Consider the following 25,324-nt stretch of genomic DNA (forward strand, 5'->3'; position numbering starts at 1 on the left):
AAATGAATAGCAATGTATATGAAGCATAAATTCTTCATGTTTACTAAAGGTGTAATGGTACATATTGGGAATCCACTTGCAGAGTCTCCGCAGTTTCAGCAAAATGGTGGTTTATTGAACAGCAAAAATAATACAATGTAATACAGTGTAGAGACACACCAGGTACTGAAAGGCAGCTCAGATACAAATTGAAGACAGTTCTTCACCCCCCTTTATACCCCAAAAAGCCCTCCCCACCAAGGTGTTGTGTGTAGGTGTTGTGAGTGAATTTACATATAAAGAGTGACCCCTGGGGTGTGAGGGTCCTGAGACGGGGACGGGACAGGACAGGGTGGAGACATTTATGATCATTGTACTTCAATTCTTATCACCTTATCTTATCCGTATCACCCTAGTGGTGCCAACTGGAATCCCCATTCTCTCCTTGGCTTCCCCCATGATCATAAATTCCTAACATTGTCTGCAATCAAATGATCAACCAAGAACCTTGGGGCATTTTTACTACTTTTCCTTACAATATGCAACTTTTTAATGTGTTGTATCACTTTGCTATTGCTGTATATTATGCTATCACTAATATTACGGAAATATAAAAATAAATCACTGGTCTGGTTATTTAATCACATGGTTGATAAATGGACTGTAAACTGGCCAACAAAATAATTAGATTATTATTAAATTATTTTTATAATGTGAATTTAAGTATACAGCAACCATGACACTTTTAAATCTTTAAAACTTCAGTTTATGTTTGTGGATGTTTGGCAAAATGATTATTTTGAGTACACAAACCAGACAGTATGTGTTTTTCTTTAACATTTTTTTCTATACTACAAGAGAAACCATGGAGTCACATTCTCCAGCCACCAAATTAGCGTAGGACTTACCTTATTTTCAGTCATATTACTTTTGTTTAATTAACTTATTGTATTTTCTTTAATTACTCTTTTCAGAAACTCAAAATAAAATAAAATCACAGGAATCATTATTTTTGCAGCTTAAACTGCATTAATAGAAAATTATGCTCTTCAAAGCATATCCTTAATTGTTAACTATCAACCTTCCATAAAACACGCCCGATTATGAAGACAGGCCTGACACCTACTGGCCATAACCAGTAGTACAACTTTACTACGAAACACAGCAGGAGAACCCAGGTGCCCTGGTTGGCAGCTGGATTTGTCATTCATCTTCCATAACCACTTATCCAGACTCACAGTGAAGCTGGACTGTAACGCAGGCAACACAGGGCGCAAGGCAAGTAACAGCCTCAAGAGGTCACCAGTCAATCACAGGGCACACACACCCACACAATCATATACGCAATAAAGAAGTTAGAGTAACCAATTCACCTGGACAGCATGAGCAAAATGGAGTCCTACGCAAACACTGGGAGACGTGACACACTCCGTACACAGAGCAAGGGTTTCGGTCAAACTGACAACACTGGAGGTGTCTACAGTGCTACCAAACCACCACAGACAGTTTAGGTTTGTATAGAAGCCAAATATACTTTAAAAATAACAGGCCAAATAGTATGACTATAAGACCTCGAGATAAACTGGTATCCTGTCCAGGCTGTACCCCTGACTTGTGCAATAAGCTGGCTGGGATATTGCAACCTTGTCCGGGATAAGTGGCACGACCTTTTCTGGGATAAGCAGCTAAAAGGAGGATGGATGGATCAAACTACAAGAGGCTGACAAAAAGCTTCTGCCACATCTCACGCTAGATCAACATCATTTAGTCCTTATTCTCCACTGCAAAAATGTGGCTGAAATGTAAACAATCCCTTTAAACAAAAGACTAGTGTCAAGGTAACTGAAATCAAGTTGTATACATACATTTATAATGAATTGTCATATTGCTAAACAATCCCAAAACCCCCTTTCAGACAAAAATGTTTACATTTAATGTACTTTGAAGACAGTGGAACCTGCTTATAGACAAAACTAGAGTGTTTCATACATGGAAACTCTCATTGTCATTGGTGATTTGAAAGGCCAGCAACTAATACAGTGTTTCCCAACCTTTTTTGAATTGTGTACCCCCTGAGAGATTCTCATACCACAAGTACCCCCTTTGTCAAATGTGTTGATGATTCAATAAAAGTAGAACGTACAACTGATTATCAAATTTAAAACATTTTATTAAATCTCCATAACTTGAACATTTAATTCATTAAGCAACACATCCCAGATAGATTTTCTTTCTATACCAGGGCACAGCTAATGGAATGGCTGATAATATTTACCCATCATCAGGGAAATTAAATATAAAATTTTTTTCCACGTACCCCCTGTAATGTGCTCGCGTACCACTAGGGGTACGCGTACCCCCGGTTGGGAATCACTGAACTAATAGACCACCACAAATAAGCAGCACCCAGCCAGGGTGGACAAAACGGAGCTGTGGCCCTCTGCTGGGAAGAATTATGAACTGCAACAAAACATGTAACTAAAAATCAGCTAGGTCTGGAGATAAAGGTTCGCCTTCACAAATTAACTGTAGTCACTTTAAAAATTACGCTGGAGCAATAATGAAATTATATTAATGTTTGGAACAAATACATCATTTTACCATTGCTCTGTTCACAAAGGAGTCTGTAACCCAGAAACTAAAAAGCAAAGTATGAATATTGCAGTGGAAGAGAAACATTGAGGAAAAGTGAGAAAAGGATTAGAAAAAAAATGATCTATATAATTCTGTTTTTATTGTAATTATTTTTGGCATAGACAATACGAAGATTAGACGCGTGGGAATGATTTTGTCAGTTTGTAACGAGAGGGAAAAAAAAACATTTAAAAGTACAAACAATTTAATTCCTAGTGCAACATATAATTTTTTTTTTCCCTTAAAAGTGATTTAGCCTACTGCATGCAGATTGATCTAAACAGGAACGCAACTATATGGTGCATAGTGATGGGAGATGGGAACACAGGGGGAAAAAAATATTCTATTGTGTCCAAGATTAGGAAAAGATCTCTATGCACTCTTACTAGAAGCAAAGCCACTAAAGACTCAATCACTTTGTGATACACAAACAGAATATGTTATTCTCCTTAAGGAATGTTTGTCATTGTGAAGTAGAACAGCTCAATAACAAAAGCTCTTCTGCTGCATGTCTGGAGAACTTTCTCAGAAATGATTGCTGCTTAAGGCGGATTGCCTCTAGTCAGGTTACACCTGGCGACACCCTGCAGAGTCCAGCACAGCTGTCCATCAACAATATGTCTTCTGATACTTGAACACAACTGACAGTAACCTCACAGACAGGAAACAATATATTGCTGTAGATTATTCAAGTGAAGGACCGTAGAAAGTTAGTGGCAAATCATTAATATTTAACATTAACATTTAGATGGTTTCGGTGATGCTCACACTATCCACAGCTATCTGCATCATAAGTGCTAAGGGAGATTGCAGGTAACTTCCAGCCTAACACATAAAACTCCATATCCAATCCTGCTCTAACAACTGCTGAAAGGGTTCATCACATATATTTAAATGTTATATATTTTTACTTTTATACATATATAGTTCATATACAAATATAAATGTCATTTTTTAATATTATGCAATTCTTTCTATCTGCACATAATACATGTAAAATATACATCTCTACACACAGACGCGGAAAACTGAATGGTGAAATAACCTCGCAAAATAATCCAAAAATCATGAATCGTTTTTTTTTTCTTTATATTCACAAAAGATGTGGGATTTCAGCGGGAGATGCACAGTTTTTATAAAAACAAAGTACTCCCAGTCCTTTCCAGGACAGCTGAGCCACAGCGCCATGGTTACGGAACCAAACCGGGTTCTTCCCTTACATTCACCATATAGCCGGTTCTCTAGGTCCCCCCTCCCCCAAACCCCAGCAGGGACCCTCTCTGAGCTTCCTGCGACTTGCTGCAGTATTTGGAAATCCCTCGTGGGAGTGATAAGTGACCTAGTTTATCATCCTACTATGTGCTAATGAGGGCGACCATAACAACTATATGGAGACCACATCTGGCATGGCATCCACTTTGCTGGGCATTTATTTCAGATCCGAGCTAACAGAAAGGCTTTGCACATTTATTATGCCCTGTTCCTAGCTACTGGGTCTCTTCCCGAATGCCTTCCAGAACCCTGATGAGACTCTCCAGGCCGAACACAAACCCCTTGTCAGGCCCATGGTAAACTGTGGGGTCATCTCTGAAACCTTTGAATGTGGTGTGAGCGAAGTCTATCATGCGCACATCGACGCATGGCGGGGGAAAAGCAGCTGGGGGCTGCGGAGGAAGGTCACTGGAGGCCGCCGGGATCCAAGGTAATAGGGCAGGTTCTGAAGGTCTGTGGACCGCCGACCCATCCTGCCCCGACGGTCTGAGCCTGGGTTCCCTGCCCTCGTAGATGATGAGCAGGGAACTGGAGTAGAAGCGATAGGAAGCTTGCTTCTCCAGCACCGCTTTAAGGCGAACCAGCTTGTCCAGAATGGGCTCGAACAGGTCCCTCCGTAGCTGGATGCCGTTGTGCATGAACTGGCTTAGAGCTTGCCGGAAGCCCTCCACGGACAAGCCACGGCCGTAGTACTTGTTTCTACAGAGGTAGTGCGCCGTGTCTACCTGGTAGACCTGCGTAAAAAGCAAGCATGTGAAAGGCACATTTATTATTCATCAATTCATTAATCATTATCGCACACTGTGACATGCACAGCAGAAAATATCGGAATAGCTTATATTTCTGTATATTAGAGTAAAACTTTTGGCTGCGTTACCAACAAATATCTATAAATGGATGTTTATCGACAGGCCTGGCACAACCCTTTTTGGGGCCCTAAGCAAGATGTGATTAATCTAGTTTTCATTTCTCATCCTCCTTCCCATTTTGATCTGAAGGGGGCCCCCTGGTGGCCACTGGACCCTAAGCAGCTGCTCATGCCTTGTGAGCCGGACCTGCTTATCAATTAAGATCTAACTCAATGCCGCCCTCTGCTGGGCCGAGAGCAGTACGTAGCCTCCCTCACCTGCATGCCGCAGACACGCACGCCCAGCGAGGCTGACGTGCTCTGCTCACACTTCCTCATCTGGCGGGCGGCCTTCTCCTCGGTGGCATCGTCGCCATGCTGCCGCGTGCCCATCTTCAGGTCCAGGATGCAGGGACGGCCGAAGCGGTGCACCACGTTCTCCAGCAGCAGGAACTCTGACAGGCAGGGGCATCAAGGAATTCCTCCACGTGGCGGGCCGACACCATCTGAACCCGCAAAGGCCGGTGCCATACAGAGCTAAACTGCCAATAATTCCTTGGTAATAATGGATCGAGGCTTGGATCAGGGGCTCTCAATTGGTTTAGCAGCAGGACCAATACCCAAATGGCTAATCGAGAGAACTGCCCTGTTTGCAGGCTGTGATCTGGACTCCCCCCTCAATAAATATCATCACCCCCCTGGTCAGCAAATTTTATCTTCAGAACCCCCCCCCCCTCAAGTGCATCAGGGATAAAATTTACCACGCCCATGGTGTTAGGTGTGATGTTCCTGGCCTGAAACTCTGTCCCACTGAGTCTCTGCTCAAGACCCACATATTTCCTTGGTCACAGCCCACAGATTTTTTTAACCTAATTTATTAAAAAAGAAACAGTGCAGTAAGAGTAGCACAATGCCATCATGCACTGGAAAACCTTCAAAATACATATCTGTTTAACCACACACTCCGCGACCCAATGAAAATGGTCCTGCAACCTTTTTGGGTTGCGACCCACCAGTTGAGAAATGATAGCTTAGAACTGGGGTTTCAAACCTTTTGATGTTTGCAGGCACAAGGGGTCGTAAAACACTGAAAAAATATACAATAAACTGTCATTTATTTTTGGAAATTAACTGCCCAGTGTTCCACAGTGCCCAGGGTTTTAGAACCACTGGCTTAGATGACATAATCTATAAGCATCTGAGGAGTACTTGGAAGGAGGCCTTATACTGAGACACGGGCTCCCCCCGCCGGGCACTGCGGATTGAGACACGGGCTCCCCCCGCCGGGCACTGCGGAGTGAGACACGGGCTCCCCCCGCCGGGCACTGCGGAGTGAGACACGGGCTCCCCCCGCCGGGCACTGCGGAGTGAGACACGGGCTCCCCCCGCCGGGCACTGCGGAGTGAGACACGGGCTCCCCCCGGCCGGGCACTGCGGAGTGAGACACGGGCTCCCCCCTGCCGGGCACTGCGGAGTGAGACACGGGCTCCCCCCTGCCGGGCACTGCGGAGTGAGACACGGGCTCCCCCCGCCGGGCACTGTGGAGTGAGACACGGGCTCCCCCCGCCGGGCACTGTGGAGTGAGACACGGGCTCCCCCACCAGGCACTGCGGAGTGAGACACGGGCTCCCCCGCCGGGCACTGCGGAGTGAGACACGGGCTCCCCGGCCGGGCACTGCGGAGTGAGACACGGGCTCCCCCCCGCCGGGCACTGCGGAGTGAGACACGGGCTCCCCCCCGCCGGGCACTGCGGAGTGAGACACGGGCTCCCCCCGCCGGGCACTGCGGAGTGAGACACGGGCTCCCCCGCCGGGCACTGCGGAGTGAGACACGGGCTCCCCCCTGCCGGGCACTGTGGAGTGAGACACGGGCTCCCCCGCCGGGCACTGCGGAGTGAGACACGGGCTCCCCCCGCCGGACACTGTGGAGTGAGACACGGGCTCCCCCTGCCGGGCACTGCGGAGTGAGACACGGGCTCCCCCGCCGGGCACTGCGGAGGATACTGTACAGTCGCCGGTCCTTGGACTCGGCGCGCATGCGGCTCAGCTGCTGCTTGTGGCAGCGCAGGCTCCAAGGATTGTGGCCAATCTTCTCCGTTGCTGGGCCACTGTTGCCGTCCAGCATCCGGAAGGAGACATCCGAGTGGAGCAGATGCAGGTGGGGGCTCTCTGGCTCCTGGGGGCTGATGGGAGGGGGGAGATGGGCACGGTGGTGATGCGTCTTTTACTACGTTGTCTTACATCTTATATTTATTCGGCCTGCCTACATGTGCCAAGCATGTGGGTTACAGGGTCCTAACACGTTTCACATGGCCGGGACTGAGCAGGGGCTATAAAATCCCATCTGGGATGTTTGGAGTGGATAATCCAGTGGTCATGGTTCTTAAAAGCGGAACCCACTTTCTCCTAAACAGAATTCCAGCATGTCTTCCTCAGAGATGTTTATGTCTGTATTTGAAATATGCATCACTGGGAGACCTAAGAGGCTTTTAAGATAAGAATATAAATGGATTATATTTTCTCGTCTCCATGCCTCATTCCCCGAGCTGACGGTGTAATGGCTATAGTGATATTGCTGAGCCCTGTGTCACAGGACTTACTGTCACCCTAGGTGAAATACTCATTGGAATTTAGCAAAAATAATCCTGCATTTTTTTGTTAGCACAGCAGCTTGAGTCTTGAGCACAATGAAAACTGGGGGCGATATCCCTGGTTTAGACCTGGAAAGCTGCCTGAGCAGAGAAGCAGACATACAGGATACGTAAAACACACCCTGGATCTTTACGCTATCATACTGTACCTTTACATCCCCAGGGGTGTATTCAGGGGTGGGAGCACAGAAGAACTGTCCTCAGCTGAAAGTTGATTGGCCTTCTGTCCTGTCACTCACTAATTTAAACCATATCATTGGTTAATTATAAGGGCTGGCCCCTCTGTATGAATTATGGGCCCTCTTATGCTGACCCTAGAATTGCCCCTGTTACAGCAGGGCTCAGCACTCACTTCATCACCCCGAAAACTCTTTTGTCCCTCCCTAGTCCACTCCCCCACCTCTCCGTGCCCTCGGCATCGTCCCTGTGGTCACTGCCGGCGCGGTGCAGGCTCCGGCGGGACTGCTTGCGTCGCGGATGCTCTGGTTCGGCCACGTCGTCGCGGCCCGTGGCCTCGCTCTCCACAAAGGGGTACGCCACCAAGTTGATGTAGCCGTCGCAGTCGCCCTCAAAGCACACCAGCACCAGACCTGGGGGGGGAGAGAGGTACACTCAGGAAGCACACCAGCACCAGACCTGGGGGGGAGAGAGGTACACTCAGGAAACACACCTTAGGATTCATCTCTTTAAAGGAGGGGCCAGAGGGGTGTTGTATGGCTCAGTGGGTGAGACTGCTATGTCTGTGTTGCGACCCTGAGCAAAGCCTTTTACCCCAATTGCCCTAAGGACTGTATGACCTGGTTTTCACATTTTGTTTGTTTTTGAACAAAAGCATCTGCCAAATCAATAAAATGCAAATGGGTCTGGAAAAAGGGACCAACATGGACAGAGGAATAACAGGAAGGATAGACTAGTGACCTCTACTCATCCCCATGGGGAATTTTTAATTTTTTTTTACGGACCCCACCTTGCTCTCCATGCAACACAGACATGTAAACAGGTTAGAGTCAAGTTGGGAGTTAAGGGCCCCGCCCCGGGACCCAATGGCAGCATCCGTCTGCCAGCCCTGGGATTCAAGCCAGTGACCTTCCAATCACGGGCATAGAGTCCTAACCTGCAGAGCCACAAACCGCCCCCACACCCTGGCCAGTCTGTGAACATCTCACCTAGATACTTGGACAGAAAAAAAATGTGAGAGTTGACAGAAGCCCACGAATCCTGCCAATGTCCTCATTGCAATGCAGAATAACACCGACTATCATAAACACAAGGAATTAATATTATTCAGTGGATGAGAAACAGCATAGCAGAACACAGAGCTATCAAAAGTACATCTACGTAATGGCAAATTTACTCTGCGATCCCGACCGTGCCGCCTCCCCGACACTGAGCAGAGCACAGGTAAGGCACTTAGCAGCTCAGCATGTCGCCGTGCGTAAACAGGCAAGTGGCAGGACAGGATGTCTCATCTTCCGGAAATGTTATTCTGTGCCATTGTCCAGGGACAAAGCAGCGTTTGTCAGGTGAACATCAGTCAGCTTGCTTGCTCCTTCCAGCAGCGACACTGCCAGAGGCCCTTTTATTGCCAAAGCACCCACATAATAATAATAATAATAATAATAATAATAATAATAATAATAGATGGACAGACAGGCAGACAACTCAGGACAGGACATTATTATATAACTGTAATAATATATTGTGAAAAACTGCACTATGACAACAACAAAAACAATCACAGCGACAGTAGAATGGAATCTTCATCAATGTAAACTTCTGTGTTTCTTTAACAAACTTACTTTACAATCCACATTATGGAAGACAGAGGAGTTTTCCACATTTAAACACTTTTACGTCATGAAGCCGAGTGCTGTAAAGTGAGCACGATACATCACTAAAATAAGCCGTCCGCCGTTGACGGCCGTCCTGGGAAGGCACACTCTGCGGTGTGCTGCTGCGGGCCAGCCTGTCCGGGCGCCGTTCCCGCTTGGACGCTGAGGTCGCCGCCTCGTCTCTTACGATGCGCAGTTTGTCATTGTGTTCGAGGAGAAGAATGTGCCGTCTAAACAGATTTAAGAGTGGATGAGGTGCCGGCTTCAGGAAGCGGCCCCGGCCTGCACATTGTCAGAGAGGCTGCCTTGCTCTCCACGTTGGGACTGAGGCTCGGGATCCAGCCCGATTGTACTGGCGTGGCAGCTTGTGTCAGGGCCACAGTCAGCCCACATGGGGTCCTGGGAAAGCTTCACCACCGGCGCCCCCTACTGGCAGGTTGTGCCACCCAATCTAATTTTGTCTCGAACATGGCATACCAGGGAAAGGACCAGAGGTGATGTTTGCCAGGAAGGGGGTAAGGCGGTGGTGCTAGCGGTTTGCTAAGCCGGTGCCCCCTCAGTAGATGTTGCCCCGAGGAACGGCCCATCATGCCCTTGTGCCAGGGAAGTTAGACTGATGTTCTATAGCTGAAGGTCAGGAAGAATCAGGTGACCTGAGCTTGGCCCCGCCCACTCACCTTTGTATTCGGGGGTGAACTCCTTCATCTCCGGCGGCAGAGCCTCGTAGAATCGCTGCTCGCGGGCGATGAGCGGTTTGCACACGGTGTGGTCGTCGTAGCGCATCATGCTGGTGTGGCCGCCCACCTGGTGGATGAAGGGCTCCAGCAGCACCCCGCGGCTCGCGCCTGGCTCCAGGCTCGTGCTCTGCTTGCCCGCGTTCATGGCGCCTGAGAGGCACATCGCGTGGGTGTGCTGCGTGGCGGCTGGCTCAGCTGTGCGGGTCTGGCCAGCAGGGGGGGGCTCCTACAGCCAGGCCAGCAGCTACACACACCGGTCAGACAGGCCCACCTCGCAGAGCACCCAGATCAGGTGCTGTTACTCGATCCCACTGGACAGAGGGAGAGAGTGAGAAAAGCATTAGGAATTTGGAATTTTAATAAAATTGGATAAAATCACATATTATGTCCCCAGACCTGTAACAATTTCTTAATCATAAGAGCCATAAGAGCACCTACATTCCAGAGTATTTGTGGAGTTTAGAATACTGAACAGAAGCCCACATTTCAATTGGAACACATGGTGAGTATTTTTATACCAGGGAGTAGGTGCTGGGACTACAGCGACAGCTTCCAGAGTATTTTTGAACTGCATGTGGCAGAAAGAAATATTAGTAGAGCAGGAATAAACACCTTCACCCTGAAACAAACCCTTTACAAAGGGTGTCAGTTTATAGTGGTTATAGATCAATTGACAAATTGTCTTATATAAATTTAAAAATAAAATCAAAACACATTTTTGTTTCAACAAATGCCCAGCTTATAAAACACAGATGAAATTTACGCATACAAATTTGTGTCCAACATGTATGGAATATGCAGTTTCCTGTAAAACACTGTTCGATTGCGTCTACACATCGCCCTTTTTTGTGTGAAATAAATTTGGTTCAATTTTTTTTTTTTATTTGAGCTGCTATTCAATGACCAGGGATAACTGTGGGTCCCGAGGCTAAACCAGATGAAGAGCATGGCTGCCAGGTATGTAACTAGCAGGAATCAGAAAGACATAACGTGCAGGACTCCACACCTTTTCACTGAGGCTTCACAAATCACTTCCTTCACGCCAGGACACATGCACCCAGACCCTGCAGTGCACAGACAGTGGGTCAATTTAGTCAATTCAGAGGAGATCAAAGGTGGAGGGCCATAATTCATACAGCGGGGCCTTCCTCATTATTAGCCAATGGTACATTTTGAATCAGTGAGTGACAGTAGAGGGGGCATCCCAGGGGCCAATCCGCTTTCAGCTGGGGACAGTGCCTATGCCCCGCCCCTGTACACACCCCCTGGTTCAGAGTCCTTCAACACATCAGAAAAGGATTACTCCATCTGTAACTCCATTAGCATGACCCCAAGCAAGCCCAAATTGTCTCCAATTTACCTACAGAAATAAACAAAAGCAGCACAGCTGCAAAGCAAATTACAGGTGCAGCATGCGAACGCCAACCCCCACAGAGAGCCCTGTTATTATAAAGGGTAAAACAATAAAATCCAGTTCATTAAACGGCCTCTTAATGATAGCCCTCTACACTCCATTAACCAAAATTAGAACGGCTCGACGCTGCACCTGCAGCCACAGAGAGTCATTGTTCTGTGAAGCAGCGGCTCTTATGCGGGTATGCCGCCGTTTTCTCTACTCCCTATAAAACTCCACCTACTCGAAAGCCTCACCGGATCACAACAGTCATTGTTACTACAGTACATTCATCAGATGCTATTGTCCAAAGAGAGGCACAGAGAGGTTTGATGAATGTACATAGGACCTTCCTTCTATGTGCATTGTAATCAGTATAGTATTGTGATACTTTTATTTATTGCTGTGGGGAAATAGTCTTTCTGCCTACCCTTCATAGGGTACATAGACACATTACATAGACACATTATACGGGTGAGAGCAGGTTTAGGTTCAGAATGCAGGGTCAGCCAGCAGGCAATGGTCCTGGAGCTGCTTAGGGTTAAGGGCCTTGTTCAGGGGATCAACGGTAGCATCAGTTTCTCGGCAACCAAGATTTGAACCAGCGACCTTCTGGGCAGTCCGAACCTGCCATGTCAGATATAAATAATGAGACACACAGATCCATCCATCCATCTGTGACTGAGTGGGGTGTTCTAGCATTCAAACCATCATGGGAAGCATGAAGTTAACTGATGATTATATTTTCTATTACATTATGCTTGTAGACTAGCTTAAAGAACACATAGCCCAAACAGAATCTAACAGGACATCTGAGACCAGAACAGTTTAAATATTTTAGTACACAAAAGGCAGTAGTGTTTTGGGATACGCTTCCAAGTACTGCAACTGAAGCACGGACATTTACATTTATTTATTTAGCAGGCGCACAAGTGAGGAAAGCTGGGTCAGCCAGTGTCCTGGGAGCAGGTGAGGTCAAGGGCCTCGCTCAAGAGCCCAGAGGTGATATGATTACTCTGCTGGTCACAGGATTGAAACCCATGATTTACTGGACATGGGTGTAGATTCCTAACCCGCTGCCTGTACGTGTCCCACGGCTGATCAATGATCAACATCATCTGAATCAATCAGCACTAAATAAACAACGTTGCACTTAGGAAAAGGAGACAATTTTGGAGACAGAGGTGAAGAACATGGATTCCCAGCAGTTCTGCCACTTAGTTTAGTACAGAGACCAACGATAATTCAAATAATGTTAAATTTGCTCCACATTCATCCTCCCTAATACAGAATAAGAGCAATGAAGGTGTTGTTTATGAATAAATAATCTAGCACAATGTACACAGTACCAGTCAAAAGTTTGGACATGCCAAGCTGCCTACAAAGAGGGGTGATAGAGTGTTGCATCACCTGGCCACCTCACCTAAAAACATCAGAAATTACAATGAGTGTTTGGCATATGCACAATATTGAGTATTGGGACACCCCAACAGTTTTCAAATACTGATATGAAAAGAAATATTTAGAGATGCAATACATAGACAAAAGTGTTGGGACACCTGACCATTACATCTACAGGAACTTTTATGACATCCTATTGTAAATCCATATGGAGTTGGTCCCCCCTTTGCAGCTGTAACAGCTGCCATTCTTCTGGGGAGGCTTTCCACGAGATTGTGGAGTGTGTCTGTGGGAATTTTTGCCCATTCATCCAGAAGAGCATTTCTCAGGTCAGACGCTGATGTTGGACGTGAAAGCCTGGCTCATAATCTCAGGTTCATCCCAAAGGTGCCTGATGAGGTTGAAGTCTCTGTGCGGGCCAGTCAAGTTCTTCCACACAAAACTCACCCAACCATGTCATCATGGACCTTGTTTTGTGCACTGGGGCACAGCCTTCCTGGAACAGAAAAGGACCCTCCCCAAAAGCTTCCCACAAAGTCGGAAGCATAGAATTGTCCAAAATGTCTTGGCATGCTGAACCATTAGGAGTTCCCTTCACTGAAACTAAGGGGCCTAGCCCGACCCCTGAAAAACAACCCCATACCATTATCCCCCCTCCACCAAACTTTACAGTTGGAACAATGCAGTCAGGTAGGTAACATTCTCCTGACATCTGCCAAACCCAGACTCATCCATCAGACTGCCAGACAGAGAAGTGTGATTCGTCACTCCACAGAACATGTTTCCACCACTCCCGAGTCCAGTGGCAGCGTGCTTTACACCACTCCATCTGACGCTTGGCATTGTACTTGGTGATGTGAGGCTTGCATGCAGCTGCTCGGCCATGGAAGCTCATTCCATGAAGCGCCCAGCGCACAGTTTTTGTACTCTGGTTAATGCCAGAGGAAGTTTGTAACTCTGCAGTTGTTCAGCCAACAGAGTGTTGGCAGTTTTTACACACTATTCGCCTCAGCACTCGGTGACCCTCCTCTGTTACTTTACCTGGTCTGCCTCTTCATGGCTGTGTTTCTGTTGTTCCAAAACTCTTCCACTTTGCAATAATACCACTTACAGTTGACCATGGAATATCTATATTAATCTATCATGAAGAAATTTTACAGACTGACCTATCGCAGAGGTAACATCCCACGACAGGATCACGGCTGAACTCACTGAGCTCTTCAGAAGGACCTATTCTTTCACAAATGTTTGTAAGCCTAAGTGCATGGCTAGGTGCATAATTCCATAGATGTTATTTTATAGTACTGATGTCTTTATAATTATTCTAAAATAGAGAGAATAGTACAAATAAACCTTTCTATGGGTAGCTGTGTCCAGATTTTTGACTGGTACTGTATGTAGTTTTATGTCCAGCCTGCCTTGTCTTGCACTGACTGCCCTGTGTTTTGCACTACATACTGTAGTGCCAAAGCTCTTCTTTCTGTTACTTGCTGTTGAACTGTGGTCCTGGGGGAACATTTTCCGTGCCTGTGTGTACCTATGGGAGAATGGCTTGACAATAAAGGCCACTAGATAATAATAATAAGAATAATAATAATAAGAATAAGAATCATCATGGGGGCGGCATGGTGGTGCAGTGGTTAGCACTGTTGCCTCGCACCTCTGGGACCCGGGTTCGAGTCTCCGCCTGGGTCACATGTGTGTGGGGTTTGAATGTTCTCCCCATGTCGTCATGGGCTTTCCTCCAGGTACTCCAGTTTCTCCCCACAGTCCAAAGACATGCTGAGGTTAGTTGGCGTTACTAAATTGCCTGTAGGTGTGCATGTGTGAGTGAATGGTGTGTGAGTGTGCCCTGCGATGGGCTGGCCCCCCATCCTGGGTTGTTATCTGCCGGCTGTGCCCATAACTTCTGGGATAGGCTCCCGACCTCCTGTGACCCAGAAGGATAAGTGGTTTACAAAATGGATGGATAATCGTTGTTTTTATTATTGCTCACAGTCAAACCACTATATATGGATTGACAGTAAAGTGCTTGATACATGCATGACTTAAAGAAATTCCAACATCCCTCTAAATCCTCCTGAGATCAACAAAGCTCATCTTAGACTTAATCTCAAAAGAGTGTCCGCTGAGGTTTGGGAAAGCACTAGCCTTCACTTAAACACCATAGCATTTTCAAGGTCCAAACAGCATGGACATATGCATGACAGGGGTACACAGACTGCATTACATATTCTCACCATGCTGAAAATGAGAACAGCACAGTGGCCTTATTCCGCTAGGCCTGGGCTCTCTATGGACGGAATCCAGGTCCCAGTGGCAAGGTGTCTGCGTTTCTGCAGGAGATGCAGAATGATGTAAAAGACTCCCAGATGGGGTGAGTGAGGGCCGTGGGGCCCACTAGCTGCAATTAATCACAGGGTATAAACCACACTGTTTCTGAGGGTTTTTTTAAAAAAAAAAACAAGACAAACAGACCAGAAACAAAAGGACAACATGAAACGTATAAAAATATCACTTGCCAAATCCCCAGCCCAATTTGCTCTTCTGTCCCTTTGTTATTCAAGCGGTTTTGGCAATAAAACCCAAATAAAGGCACCTTATTTCCTGTGTTGGTGTGTGCGTGTGTGTGTGTGTGTGTGTGTGTGTGTGTAAAACTGTCCTTCAAAGAGGGGTGGACAGTGTACGATTAGATTCAACTTTATTGCCATTGTTGCTGAGGTCGGGTACAGAGACAATGAAATGCAGTTAGCATCCAACCAGGTGCAAATAAAATGCATACAAATGCAATCAATTATAATTAAAATAGAGACAGAAATGTAAATTATGCTTGCGTGTTAAATTATACATGAGGCAGCCTGAAATATAAGGTGCTGATAGGAAGTAGAGAGGAAATGACTGAATATGATACAAGATGCAATATTAATACAAGATGCAATATTGATGATTGGATATGATACAAGATACAATACTGATACGAGTGGGAACTGACATATACATTGTGCAAATGAGCAGACTGTGCAAACAAAACAGCGTTCAATGGCAGTACCATGTTGTGTGGGTAGGGGGGTGGAATGGAGGATTGACGTTGTAAGGTACTACTGAGTGCACTGGCAGCTGTGGGGAAGAAGCTGTTTCTCAGCCTATATGAGCTGCATATGCTAACATGAACTGCATGTCTTGTCTATGCATAAAGGCTCTACCAGTGTGAACCACAAACCTGACCTGACCTACTAGCTCAGTTCAGCTGGATCCCAGTGGCTCTGTACCGTCACAATTAAACTGAGACGGGAAATCAGGGTGTCGTGCTGAAATGAGCACACTATTAAAAAGAAATTAAAACCCAAAGCTCAGCTGCTGTGCTTGCATCAGATTCAGCATGATCTCCAATTTGCCATACCATGTAAGACAATGACTCATGTCACAAAAGTCACAAAGTAATTACTGCTCAATGGGATACTCATGGATTGATGCATTCATGGATTATTCGCTCTTCCTCACACTGCAAGAGCTTTCGCTTCTTATTTTAAACTACTTTTAAACCCATAAAATGTTTCTGAAATATTCTACTCTATTTGTTATATATAAATACTTCATAGCCTTAGAGGGACTACAATGTCTATATGCGCATGTCTATGCATTTATCCCTAAACGGCTCCTGTGTCTTGAATAGAAGCTGGGTTCCATCATCTGCTTGCGGTACCTTCAAACGTACAAACACTTCATTGTCCCAATACAGCTGCTTTGCTGGTGATTTTTTTACTTTTTTGTTTTGTTTTGTTCTGTTGATTGATTGTGTACTTGTACCATGCCTTCGTTAAAACAGAAATAATGAGACAAAGTGTCTTGTATGCAAAAATAATAGTGTGGTTTCTGCAGGAATGTGCACTTGTGTACAGGCAGGAGCCTAACTGAGATAGATATCTGTCTGCTCAATTCAATAGGGCTCAAAATCTCAGCCCTTTAGAGTAAATTCCAATTCACTTCAACTTAATGCAATAAATATGGAGACTTCATGAGCGATAACATTCATTTGACGGTGAATCACCAAAAGACCTTGGAAAGGTACGAATAGCATACAAATTACGTAACTCTAGCAGAGGTCCAGAAAGTGCAAATACTGACCAAGGTTTTGTTTCAACCAATCAACTGAATACTGAATGACTGTCACTCCTTATATTCAACTGGCTGGTTGAAACAAAATCCTGGTCGGGATTTCTACTTTCTGGAACAGAACTTTCCACCTCTGAATCCAAGCTAACTGAGCATTTATTCTAAAACATTACCTGCTGTAAATGCTGTTTCATCAATAAAATGATGTTCTGGTGCAAACGATGGTGCATCTTTTAAGTACAGCTTTACAAAGCGCAGTGTAGCTGGTGTGCTGTATCCTGGTGGTCACATGGCTCTTTGATGTGCAGTAATTTGTCAAGATAATATAGGGGGTACATGGCCATGAGGTGGATAATCACATCATCAAGACCGTCCTACCCAGTTAAAACACACAAGGTCATAGACCATCTGCCAATATTTTCCTTTAAACTCACTATTAATCTTTGCAGCCAGGAATAATTTTACCTGCCAAACACAGACATGCAATAACTTTTCTAAAAATTTTCCAATTATGAAAGAGGCAGTGTCCTTTTGCTGCTCAAACCCTCTTACATAAATTCATCCCATTACAGATAGAACAATCCCTAAACCCAATGAAAGATTTATAATCAAACATTGCCCTCTATTAAGGGCTAAAGGCTGACTTAATGAATATATATGGTCTTAATCTTTTTGTATTCTTTAAATACATATATTTTTGACTACTTCATCACTAGCCATTAATTACTTTATAGATCCATTTTAGAAATCGATCCTCTGGTCTACACTGCACCTGATCAATAACTGCCCTTCAGCATCTCGTCAACAATTTTAATATATGTGACATTTAGAGATAATTGGGGATGGATATGCCTGGATGCACTATGACAGGACGGTCCATTGAGAACTGGAACTCCAAATCATTATGATCAAGACGAAAAGTTTGGGCCTGGCACAAAACTTTACATCAAGCATTTAGAACTATGGGCTCAGTAGGTTACACTGGTCCAGTTGATAAGCACTGGTGCCACACACCTTCAAGGGCTCAAGGTTTGAGTCCCACCTTCACTCTGTGTGTGGAGTTAGTATGTTCTCTCTGCATCATGCAGATGTCATCCAGGAAATCTACAACCTCTACGAGATAATGGTAGGTTAACTGGAGATTCTAACAGAGGTGGATAGATCAGGTTCAGAAAGTAAAAATCCAGGCCAAAGTTTTGTTTCAAACAATAGGTTGAGTACTCTGTGACTATATATTATCACCTGGTTTTTGGATAACAAATGTGAAGATGGATGCATGGTTGGTTACTAACTTCCTCTCTAAGTCATTGGCATGAGAGTCAGAGGCTGACGGCTGGTGTCGTAATTTTAGCAAACTGTTGAAAAATATGTACATTAGGAAGGCCTCATCAAACTCATTATGAGGAAAAGGTCTTTGATGGTGTTGAGTCGGTCTGTCACTATGAGTTACTATCCAGATTTGGTTGTGGTAAGAACTTCTGTAAATGGATACAAATAGTTCTCACAGATCACAAGGCTGAAATTCTTTCTAATAATATAACACCCAAACCATTTATCACCCCCCTTCCACAGGACAGCTTTTTTTTTGCCAATTTTTATCGTTTTTATCTGCACAGCTCCATCTCTATATTGGTGTTTCGAACTGCACATTTCGTAGTATTTTCCAAGTACCAGACAGACTACTCAAAGTCCACCAGAACCTAAGGAACTGACGAAGTTCGCCGAAAGGTTTCCAGTCTAGGGGACATAGGAGTTTGTAAAAAAAAAAGAATCTTACAATTTTAATGCCATCTGAAGAACTTGAAGTGAAACCTGACATTTCTGAAAGCACTTTTTCCCAAAGTATTTCCAACTGAGATGCTTTACAGCGGCAACAAAGAAACTTTTCGCTAAGCTAAACTACCTCAGCTGGAGAACTGTCAAGAGAAAAGTGAGGTCTATACAACAGACTATATAATGCACTAGTTTATATAATGGACTGGCCTATATAATGGACTGGGTTTAGAGAATCAGCAGAGATTAACCTACAAACTTACAGAGAAAAAAAAAACAACTCAGTGGTGGGTTCAGATGAAGCCTTCAACCAATTTCTAAAGTCTCAAGTATACAATGTATTATATAAGGGCAATTTCATGCAAAAGTCCATCTAATGTCACATCCATTACGCCGATATGTAAATCAATATATGAAGGATTGACGATTTGTTTATATCCAACCTAAGAGGTTACATGAAAAGATATGCAGACTGACTCACTGAAACAGTCAAGTCCATGCTCTTGGCAGACATTATGTTTGCCAATGTCACACCCATAAGGCTAGAATTCCTTACAATATGTCTATGTTATAATGCATACATGCATCTGCTAAACTCTAGCTCGAGGAGATAAAAGGTGAGATTTGAGAAAAATTCAAGAAATGTTGAAGGAGTCTACGTGTCAGATGATAGGAACAAGACTATCTCCATCCGAAGGTGTTTATTTAAAGGGTGTATTGAGGAACTCCTTCATAGCAAAGCACAAACCCTGGTGGATATGTGTATATTGCAAACAAAGCACTTGAAAGTTCTCAGATGGAAGGAAAAAAATAGACTTTGAATGACCATTGGTTAAAATGAAATGTGTGTTTTGCTTCCCTATGGAAATATAAGGAAACAAATACCACTATGACAGAATAATTAATCATGGTAATAATTCTGATAAGGGGTGGCATGGTGCTGCAGTGGTTAGTACTGTTGCCTCACACCTCTGGGACCTGGGTTCGAGTATTCGCCTGGGTGACATGTGTGTTGAGTTTGCATGTTCTCCCCATGTCGTCGTGGGGTTTCCACCAGGTACTCCGGTTTCCCCCCCACAGTCCAAAAACGTGCTGAGGCTAATTGGAGTCACTGAATTGCCTGTAGGTGTGAGTGAATGGTGTGTGAGTGTGCCCTGTGATGGGCTGAAGTGGTTTGGACAATGGATGGATGGATAATTCTGGTATTTAATATATGAATTTGTCAATAACTCCCATAATACTCTACTCAGAAAATACTTTTAAAATAATTCAGTTTTTCCACTCATTATGATTATGGTTCATGTTTTCAGAAACGGACTTGGATTTGGAATTTTTAAAGAACTGGGAAACGGGTCCAAAAATGCTAAGGAATATGCTCTGTAAATGAATACAAAATAAATCAATACACTTTTTGGCCTAGTGAAGTTTGATAGCAATGCATGCACTAAACAGCATCCTTTTAATTTAGCTGGCATTTATTTACCATACAGTATTACATTTAGGGTTGCGGGAGGGGGGGTTAGAACTTATCCGGAATAGGACAAGCGGTAACAGAGAATAGATGGATGGATGGATTATTACATTTAAGCTGGAATACAAAAACAATAGAAACTGGAAAAGTCTAAAAAAGATCACAGTACTGTTCACAACTACAGAGCATTCCGAGTAAGTTAAACCCGGCAAATTGTTACCAAGCGAGATGAGGTCGTGCAGCGAAAGACAAACAAACAGAACTGATTTTCTGCAGCGAAGTCAGTAATCTCAGATATACAATACACACAATCACACAAAGACTTCCAAGCTGATACATGCTTGTGACCCTCCTTGTGCACTCACAATAGGTCGTTATCAAGAACAATGTCTCACATCCTTGGCAAATATGGAAATCTTTTCATTTGTGCTGTAAGAGCTTATTGCATTGGTCACACTGGTACACAGTAAAGATAAACCGCAACCAGAAAAAAGAAACAACCGGTCACCATCAATTTTGTCTGCATTACTATAAACCACCCACCATTCAACACATCAGACAAAGATCTCAGGTCAATGTAGAATTTATTTAATAGAAGACTCACCTTACTAAGAAGAGAAATCCAAAGGCAACCAAAGTCCTGGACGTCATTCAATGCATAATTGATATCTAATCCTAAACTGGTCCATTTCTTGGTCCTACAGAACATCCTGTTGCTTCATGTGACTGTGCTATAACTCAGCATAGCTCCACAGCTGCTGCCTGTCCTAGTCGAAGCTTTACTAGAATGTCACCTGAATTCCAAAAGGGGCTTGTGGGGATTATTCATGAAGGGATTGGACAATGAAGTACGTTCAAATCACCTCTGGCACAGTGCAACCTGCACATCAGTTCAAACTGGAATTGGGGCAAAGGTTCAGTACTATTTCTCAAAAAAAGGTAAGGAAAAGTCAGTGGCATGTGCAATGTGATTGGGTCTGCAGGTAGGTAGAATGGACAGCGTTATGCAAAGTGAGCACACCTGGTTGGAACAGGCAAAGTTATAGTCACCTCAGACCCATAGCTTGGGTCCTCTGCTAAGCCGCAAAGGTGATTTTAATCATAGGAGGAATATGAAATAGGTGAATACTTCCACACCACGAGAGCCTGTCTGCACACTGTGCCCTGTCAGAATCCTTACCGGCCTGATTTCAGTAACTGCCCAATCCGGGACTGAAGGGATGTTGGATGAATCACAACTGCTGTGTGCCTTTGGCTGGCCTGGAGTGGTCACAGTAGGATTTCAAAGTCTGAACGGAGATTAATTAGTCATAGCCCCTGGAGTCTTTCTTTATCAGCAGGTTCCCCCCCCCCCCTTCTTCCCTTGATAGGCTGCAAGACACTGAGCAAACATGAGCCGGGTGCTGGGCTAGCTGTCAAGGCCAAAATACACAATGAGAATAAGAACAATTGTTAGCAAGAGCAAAAAACTAGTTCTCCTTTATAAAATAAAACAAAGGCTTCAAAGACTATGCTCCCCTGGTCATCCTGGAATTGGTAAAATCAAAATAGTTGACAATTTACCTCAGCCCCGCAGGGGATATTTAACATGTAGTTAAAACACAATACCGAGACATGAGAATCATTCAATGGCACACAATTGCAGGCACACAAACCCCCTCCCCTATAGAACTTCTGTAAGGTCTATTGCATCTAAAATAGCACTCGCAAATCAATCTTTTTTTTTTTTCTCTTCCAGTACATTGAAGGTCTTTGCAAAGCCAGTATCACTCTAGGCAGTGCATTGTGTTTTATTTTTTGACGAAAAGATAACTAAACAAAATGAGGAATTTAACAGCCTGCAGAGCTCATCCTCATCCACCCATGGTCAGTAGGGTTTGCTAGACACTGATACAACAACTGCAACCAGAGGTGTAAAAGACCATAACCTTTTTTTGGAGGCATCATGTAGTTAGAGATAAGAAAACAGGACATGCATTGTCAATGAGAATGACATGATGCACTATTTAAGACAAAAGACTTTCCAGAGAGGCCTTTGCATCTCCAAACTACACTAATCTCCTCTTTACATAAAGGATGACAACTATCCACAGCCCAGTCATCAACCAGCATGATTCAGAATTCAGAAATAAAAGCAAAAAAAATTACACTATACAAACATCTGCAGCTTCACCAGGACACAAAACTGGCTTAAGCACTTGAACTAAATTCACCAAGTACTGGTTTATATAGGAGATGCTAAAAAAAACTGGATATCTAATATGGAAAACCAGATACATGCCTGCTATCTAGGCACATCCACGATAAAATGCAGCCAAGTCAGGCAAGAGTTGAGTCGAGTTAGTTTAAGTCTCAGTTTTCAACAGGACAAGCTATTTACAATACATAATTTGCCAGAAGTGACACATATTTCCCCAAGTATTCTCTACATTGTTCAGTTTACAAGTATCAAGTAACCAATAGGTATTGTGTCAGTGGCTCTTTTAGTGTATAAATGTTTTGATAAGAAAGAGACGTGTTTACAGTACTGGTAGTCTATCATGTACAATGCCCAAAGACAGTAACATTCATTTACTTTTCAAACAAAATTAACCGCTTTTATCTGGGACATTTAATTCAGAAGTTGACACATAAATGAACGCTGCTTTGGTAAAATATTATTTTTCACCTTAAAAATTTAAAACGATATTTACCAGTTCTAATGAAATGCAAGGTACAGGGTTTTCAGTCTTACAATGTTTCTAATCATAATTTGGCATAAACGTAGGTAATAAACAGTGTTTATAAAATAACACCGTATGCCCCACCGACTGCATGGCAGTCCCCAGCAAAATAATAAGCTATTATTTTAAATATGCCGCTACATGGTATCAGGAAACATGACCTGAACAGTTCGCATCGAGGAAAAAACGTGACATCTCAATGAATGAAATAAAAATATACAATAGCCCACATTTGTTTATCTAGCTAATCTTTGTTAACAGCAGTCCAGTTTTGTGCGTGTCTTTGGAGGAAAAGAAAGTATCGCTAGAGATTACTTTTAGTACTACACGTATGATTTAAAATGCTGTCACATCTGCAGATTAACATCGTCTTTTGGCTATCCAACTATTTGATTTCGACATGTAAGGTTGATGTAACAAATCCACTTACCCGTTACGGTAGGAGCCTCGTCATGTTCTCATAGTACCAGCCGGAGGGTGAGATCGCTTTCAAACGCCACTAAGACTCTACACTAATCAGCATATACTTTACCTGCCAACCGGAGCCTGTTGGTACTCTTAGCTGCATTGCTAAATATCTAGCTAGCCTTCTAATTCACACACACACACCAAACCCCTAACATCAGCATGGTAGCCATACTAATACTAATATTTCCAGGGCGAACTAACGAGTTCTCTGAAAAACGTGTCCGAGTAGTCTGATGTGCATTCGCCTGTAAAGGCACCATGCTAACGTCACCAATGAGGTTCGGTGTGCATCGCAAGTTCACTGACTACTGACAGGTCGAGCAGCAAAACAACAGCATAAATGCATGATCGGGGGCAGCCCGAGGTATCACTTGCGTATCCCTGCGTGCTATAATGCTGCCTAGAATGGTCGGCAATTAATGTATCAGACAGTGTCTTGTTACCTACTTTCGTGGTATACAGCTACAGCACAGTTTTTCCAGTCGCCCTTCACACTCGTTTCGTCCTACCCGGGTGCCGCCAGCGCTGCGATTGTAAGTATGAGGGTGGAGGGTTTGGCTGCTATTTTTCTCTCCCCTCTCTGTGCATCATCACATTCCCGTCTCCAGCCACCGTTTCCCCACTACAAAAAAATGCCCACCAGTCAAACGGAACAGCAATATTGTTTTTTTAAATTGTATTTTTAACTGTTTTTTAAACCGTATGTTACCTTTTTTTCTTTCTGTGTCTTGTGGCCATGTCTCAATATGTCGCGTTGAAATGTCTTAGTGTTGTTTCTTGCAATACGACCAACGAGATCGAAATTTCATGTCAGCGTATCATCATTGAATGATGCTGACGAAGGTGACAATAGCAAAACTTTAACTTGACTTTGACTAGCAGAGCAGGGACAGAAAAATCGCCTTGAATGATAGTTGACGTTTCGGTGAAAAACATGTTTTTATATATTTTTTTTTCTTCACCACTGCCAATAGCCTAAAGGTGGCGTACAGTCCCCATGTCACTGACAGAAATGAACAGCTTGTGTCATGTTTTCTTGGATTATTCTGGCAATGAAAATGTATATCTTCACAGTATATGTTCAGGTGCACGAAGTTAAGATAAAACCAAAATAGTTGCGGCTGTTCTAAAAATTTTAATGACTTCGTCTGTAACTACCGTCGACCTTTCCTGACGCTCTCACATGGTCTCTGCACTTTTTAGTATTAAGAATTCTGTACAGCATATATCTAGCTGTCAAAAAATATTGATTTATTTGGGAACAAAGTGCTAAATAAATTATCTTAAGTGAAGAGTGCCTACCTTTTTAACCAACTTAGGTTGAAGTCCAGTCCAAGAGAGTAATCCTCACATTTTAAAATCCCTTAAAAAGCACTTAGGATCTTCAAATCAACTAACAAATGAATAAATATTCAGAGAAGCGGTATATTGCCAATAAATCAATTTCCATCCCTGGCCCAAAAATATGGTCAACTCCAAGACTAACTGCTAAGTCAGGTTGCACTAAGTGAGCTAGGCATTATGGGTTCGAGTCACATCTGTGTCAGGTATAACATTGTTGGGCGGCAGTGTGTGGTGCTTCTGATCAGAAGGTCAGTGGTTTGAATCCCACAGTTTTCAGAATGATGGCACCATTGGGCCTTTGACTAGAGCCTCACTTCCAATTGTTTGTTTTCACAAAAATAAATAAATAAATAAATTTAAAAAAATATATATATAATGTGTCTGTATAAATGCAATCTGCTCAATAAATGTTTACATTTTTGTATGTAATATCTAAATACTGCTGTTTTTACCATAGATTTAAAAAACAAAATCCCATAAAGTATTAGGTAAGTGTTCACAATCTGACCAACAGACTTTCTAATCATTTCCATAGGTTTTTCAAAAACATTTTTAATATCTGCACCTTACGTACAAAATGGATGCTTTACAGCATGTACAGACTTTATCTGCACGTATCATCAGGAGGAAGACTGCATGATATGACAGTTCTAATGTTGCTGGAATCTGCCTAAGTAACAGCAGCAG

The 25,324-nt window shown here is 43.8% G+C and overlaps 1 protein-coding gene across 4 annotated transcripts; it reads right to left on the reverse strand.

The window, feature by feature from the left end:
- Window positions 1–2,361: 2,361 nt before the first annotated feature.
- On the reverse strand, window positions 2,362–24,207 carry LOC125745480 (inositol hexakisphosphate kinase 1-like). Of its 4 annotated transcripts, XM_049018390.1 has the most exons (8): window positions 24,003–24,207; window positions 23,741–23,915; window positions 21,283–21,362; window positions 9,892–10,262; window positions 7,783–7,972; window positions 6,736–6,914; window positions 5,012–5,187; window positions 2,362–4,619 (listed from the first exon to the last, which is right to left on the reverse strand). In XM_049018390.1, exons 4-8 carry the CDS (start codon window positions 10,112–10,114, stop codon window positions 4,101–4,103), a joined length of 1,287 nt encoding a protein of 428 aa, XP_048874347.1. In that variant the 5' UTR covers window positions 10,115–10,262; window positions 21,283–21,362; window positions 23,741–23,915; window positions 24,003–24,207; the 3' UTR covers window positions 2,362–4,100. The 4 variants fall into 4 exon arrangements, with proteins under 4 accessions (XP_048874347.1, XP_048874345.1, XP_048874344.1 ...); XM_049018388.1 differs by lacking the exon at window positions 21,283–21,362; XM_049018387.1 differs by lacking the exon at window positions 21,283–21,362 and having other exon boundaries at window positions 23,256–23,915.
- Between the last annotated feature and the right edge of the window lie 1,117 nt (window positions 24,208–25,324).

The sequence above is a fragment of the Brienomyrus brachyistius genome, chromosome 6, assembly GCF_023856365.1.
Source record: "Brienomyrus brachyistius isolate T26 chromosome 6, BBRACH_0.4, whole genome shotgun sequence".
Taxonomy (NCBI): Eukaryota; Metazoa; Chordata; class Actinopteri; order Osteoglossiformes; family Mormyridae; genus Brienomyrus; species Brienomyrus brachyistius.